The sequence below is a fragment of the Penaeus vannamei genome, chromosome 13 (assembly GCF_042767895.1).
Source record: "Penaeus vannamei isolate JL-2024 chromosome 13, ASM4276789v1, whole genome shotgun sequence".
In the NCBI taxonomy this organism is placed as follows: Eukaryota; Metazoa; Arthropoda; class Malacostraca; order Decapoda; family Penaeidae; genus Penaeus; species Penaeus vannamei.
The window spans coordinates 21,154,310-21,159,309 of NC_091561.1; the positions used below are offsets into that span (position 1 = coordinate 21,154,310).

At 38.2% G+C, this 5,000-nt stretch overlaps 1 protein-coding gene across 3 annotated transcripts in view; it reads left to right on the forward strand.

The window, feature by feature from the left end:
* The window catches only part of Phm (Peptidylglycine-alpha-hydroxylating monooxygenase), a 29,787-nt gene that overhangs the window by 24,185 nt on the left and 602 nt on the right, over positions 1-5,000 (forward strand). The window contains exon 9 of one of the 3 annotated variants that reach the window (XM_027380460.2): positions 2,222-2,949. The exons of 1 other annotated variant lie outside the window; for it this stretch is intronic. In XM_027380460.2, coding sequence (XP_027236261.2) covers positions 2,222-2,459 — 238 coding nt within the window. In that variant the 3' untranslated portion in view covers positions 2,460-2,949. Of the gene's footprint in view, positions 1-1,023; positions 1,765-2,221; positions 2,950-5,000 lie in introns of those variants that run through there. One more of the 3 variants, XM_027380461.2, reaches the window with a different exon arrangement.

Consider the following 5,000-nt stretch of genomic DNA (forward strand, 5'->3'; position numbering starts at 1 on the left):
TCCTGCCGCCCGAAACCGTGGGCGATCCGTCGAAGTAGCGGCGGCGGCGAGAGATAGATGGATGGACGAGTGGATGGAGAATAGCTGGGGTTGGATTGTTCCTGTGTCGAGCCAGTTATCCGTCAGTTCATTGTCTACTTATATTTATTCATTCGTGTATCGTTATTTATTTTCACGGATTTATATTCACTTCGGTTTTATTCGTTACATCCTGATGCTGATTGTCTGCAGGTCAGTTTATCACGTGATTCAGACGAAGTAACGCGGGCATTTTCGAGAAAAAAATATCTAGTAATTTGGGCAATTATAGATATTATCTTTAGCTGTAGTTGATCTCTTATATTTAGGGGTCTAAATTGTAGTATAAACTAACGCCTAAATATCGCATAGAACACTAAGTCATCTTAAATTGTCTCAAGGATGCTGTGACGTCATTTCACCTCGCGGCGTCGCAATTCACGGTTATGGCACCACTGCGGAAGTACTTGGGTGATGGCAACACTGCTCCTTCCTGTCATCTCCAGGAGGCTTTTGAACTGCCATTCCTCTCAATACTAACTACCTTCTCTTAACATTTACCCTCCCTTAATATTCTGCCGCCAGTGATCGTTAATTTCTCTTTATCACGTTTTACTTTCACTTGATTTTGTCATCGCTAACTGTACAAGATCGTACTCTGTCATTTTTTGGTTGTGTTTTCTCGTACTCATCTCCCTCTATTTATCAGTTTACTTGTGTTATGTTTATCACTTATTCTTATTGTTTTCCCTTTTAAGGTTTTGTTGTTTGTTTATATTTCATTGGTTGTCCCCCTATGGTTCGGTATTATTTCTCCCCTAATCAAATTATTTATTATCACCTCTGTTTGGTTCACAACATTGCAATTATTTCTTAACTTTTTCGTCCAGTATTTTTATTTATGGCATCACATTTTATCACATTTATTTATCAATGTCTTTGCCTCTTTTCCGCCTTCGCTCCTTCCTCCCCCTGTCCCCTCTCCGCAACCCCCGCCGTCTGCAGTTCCACTAACGAGGACGAAATGTGCAACTTCTACATCATGTACTGGACGGCGAAGGAGCCGCTGTCGCAGAAGAGCTGCTTCTCCCTCGGCCCGCCCTTCTACTACTGGACTCGCGGCGGCCTCGGCAACATCCCCGACAAGGATGCGTCCTCGCTCCCCGTGGGGACCTCGGCCAAGGAGACCGGGGTGGCGCCGCACCAGATTTAGGAGCACATGCACGAGGAGAAGTGCTGGTGAAGGAGGAGCAGGTGGTGGTGATTTTGGAAGAGGAGGTGATGTCGAAGGAGCAGGAGGGGATAGCAAAAGGAAACGAGAATAATGAAGAGAGAAATCATGAAACCCTCAAGGATGTCATAGCTTTAACGTTTTAGAAACCCTTAGAATGAAGCGTTTTAAGGACTGCAATTGCTTAGCAAACATAGGATAAATATGGAGAAAGATTGTCCTGTAGACACTAGCACAAGTATATTACTTCTGTTTAGTAGATGGGATATTCAGGTTTCTATTCAGTGTTCTGTTATCAGTTATTAACCTTTGTTATACATTGCATAAATTTTATTATCAGCAACATATAAACGACATTTTATGATTTAATGCCACGCACAGCCCAGGCACGCTGCTCTCCACACATTCCAGTGTGAAGAAATTACATGTAATGCGTCGCAGCAGCTTCGGTTGGAATGGCGTGGCGGGTTCTGTTATTGTTTTCTTGACTTAAGATTAAAATTATTTATTGAAAATGTTTTTGTTTTTTTTGCTTCGCCCTTATAATTTTATCTTTATGCATGTATTTTTTGTTGTTTTAGTTTGTTTTGCATTTGTTTTTTCGTTTTTCTGCTTATACATATATATATCTATATAATATGTTTTTATTTATTGATTTATATAGGTACACACACACACACACACACACACACACACACACACACACACACACACACACACACACACACACACACACACACACACACACACACACACACACACACACATTTACAGTTTATTCGCCCTCATGCCGCTTTGCAGCTCTTTAAAATACGCTTTATTGCGTGCGTGAGTGCGTGTGTGTCTGCCAGCACGCTTGCATACAAGAGTTATAACCCAAGCCACAATGCAAGCAAACCAGAGAGAAAAACAGAAAGCAAACAGACATTCAAGAGCCGTTCTTCCCCCGCCCTCCCCCTCGCCCGACCCAAGAGCCACCAACGACGACGAAATGTGCAACTTCTACCTGCTCTACTGGGCCGACGCCGACGCCCCCGCCGACGCCGACGCCCCCGCCGACGCCGACGCCGACGCCGACGCCGACGCCGCGCCCGGGGAGGGGGGAGGCGTCCTCGACCTCAAGACCTGCTTCTCCGAGGGACCCCCGGGATATGCGTGGAGGACGGACCCGAGGTTCAACAACGTGGTGCAGGAGGAGCTGGAGGGATAAGGAAGAGGAGGGAGAAGGATAGGGAGAACGAGGATTGGGTAGGGGAAGTGGGGGAAGGAGGAGGAGGAGGAGGAGGAGAAGAAGGAAGAGGAGGAGGAGGAGGAGGAGAAGAAGGAAGAAGGGGGAGTGGGAGGAGGAGGAATAATAAGAAGAGGAGAGGAGGAGGAGGAGGGGGGAAGAGGAGAAGGAGGAGGAAAGGGATCAGGGGGAGGAGGGGGAAAACGAAGATGAATAGATCAGGAGGAGGCGGAAGACGAAGAGGAAATTGGAAGAATGAAATGGAGGATGTACTAAAGAAGAAGAAGCGTAGGGGGGATGAAAAGAAGAGGAGATTAGATAAGGGCAGAGGAAGGAGTAAGAGCAGGGATGATGAGAGAAAGAGTGAGTTGGGCAGTAGGGGGAAGATGACACGTGAAAGGGCAGTGAGAAAGTAAGAGGGAAGGGGAAAAAAGAGGGAAAAGAGGAATTAGTGAAAAGTAGACAGAAAAAAGACGAGGAATGACAGGAGAAATGTGAATAATGCAAACCTAATGGATTACGAAGGATAACCTAGATAGGCGGATAAAATAAAAGGAGATTGAAGTATGGCTACGACAGGAACAAAACAAAAATGTAATAATGAGAAAATAAACAAATCAATTCTTATGAAACCGTTTGCATTTTCTATTTACACATTAGGCAAGATAACAGGTAAGCTAAATGCATACCTCAACTTCTAAGACATGACCTCAGGGAAGACAAAACGAAGCCAATTAGATTCGACCTTTGACACACGCCCCCCCCCACCCCACCCTTTGTTCTCCAGCGAAAGGGAGTGAATTGGAGCCAGGAGTGTGTGAGGAGTAGGAGGAGTTGCAGGAGAGAGGATGCACACTGTAATCTCCGGAAATGGATCACAGGAGACGAAGAAAGCAGAGACAGGCCCACACACACACGTGAACGGAGACGAAAACATGCACACGAAATATAGATGTACTGTATGTATGAACAGACACACACACACAAACACAAAAAGTAATAATAACAAAATAAGAGAGACACGTAAAAAGAAAAAGATAAGGTAAATTAAGAAAAAAAATAACTTGTAGGTCTGTCTCGTTGAATTTCGCGGAACCCAAAATCGTATTGCCTTCAGCAATTTTGGAATGAATGTGCATGTGTGTGCGAGCGAGAGAGAGAGTGTGTGTATTCTGTATGTGTGTGTGTGCATATATATATATATATATATATATATATATATATATATATATATATATATATATATATATATATGTGTGTGTGTGTGTGTGTGTGTGTGTGTGTGTGTGTGTGGGTGTGTGTGTGTGTGTGTGTGTGTCTATATATATATATATATATATATATATATATATATATATATATATATATATATATATATATATATATATGTGTGTGTGTGTGTGTGTGTGTGTGTGTGTGTGTGTGTGTGTGTGTGCGTGTGTGTGTGTGTGTGTGTGTGTGTGTGTGTGTGTGTGTGTGTGTGCGTGTGTGTGTGTGTGTGTGTGTGTGTGTGTCTGTGTGTCTAGATTTAGATATAGATAGACATAGATATAGATATAGATATAGATATATGTATATGTATATGTATCTGTATATGTATATGTATATGTATATGTATATATATATATATATATATATATATATATATATATATATATATATTTATATATATATATATGTATATGTATATGTATATATATATATATATATATATATATATATATATATATATATATATGTATGTATTTATATATATACATATATCTGTATATTTATATATATGTATATTTATATATATATATATATATATATATATATATATATATATATATATATATATATATATATATATATATATATATGTATATTTATATATCTGTATATTTATATATATATATATATATATATATATATATATATATATATATATATATATATGTATGTATGTATGTTTATATTCATATATTAATTTATTTTATGTATATATAAATAAAAAAAAATATATATATATATATTATATATATGTATCTATATATGAATATATATGCCTGTGTGTTCATGCGTCTATGCATAAATAGATATCAAAATAACATGTTTTTTAATCAAAGTAAACTCAATAGAGTAATCTTAATGACAGCCTTAAGAAAACCCACATCTTTCTCCATAAGGTAAGTGCATAAGTATTTTTTTCTATTTTCTGATCCTGTAATTAGTATCATATAGATGGTCTTGTGTGTGTTTTCTTTTATTGTTATTCACAAGCATTTTTGTCTTTGTTAAAAGATGTTTTAGAATAATTGTTTTACTCTTGAGATCAGCTTCCTAATTATAGAATTGCTTTGAAAATCTGTGAAAATAATGATAAAGGGTAACGATGATGGTGATAATGTTGGTAATGATCATTATGATAAAGATAGTAAGATTTATAATGATAATAATACTAATGATAAAGATGATTTGAATACTATTCAAAATATTAATGATAATGATAATGATGATTATAATGATAATGATAATTATAAT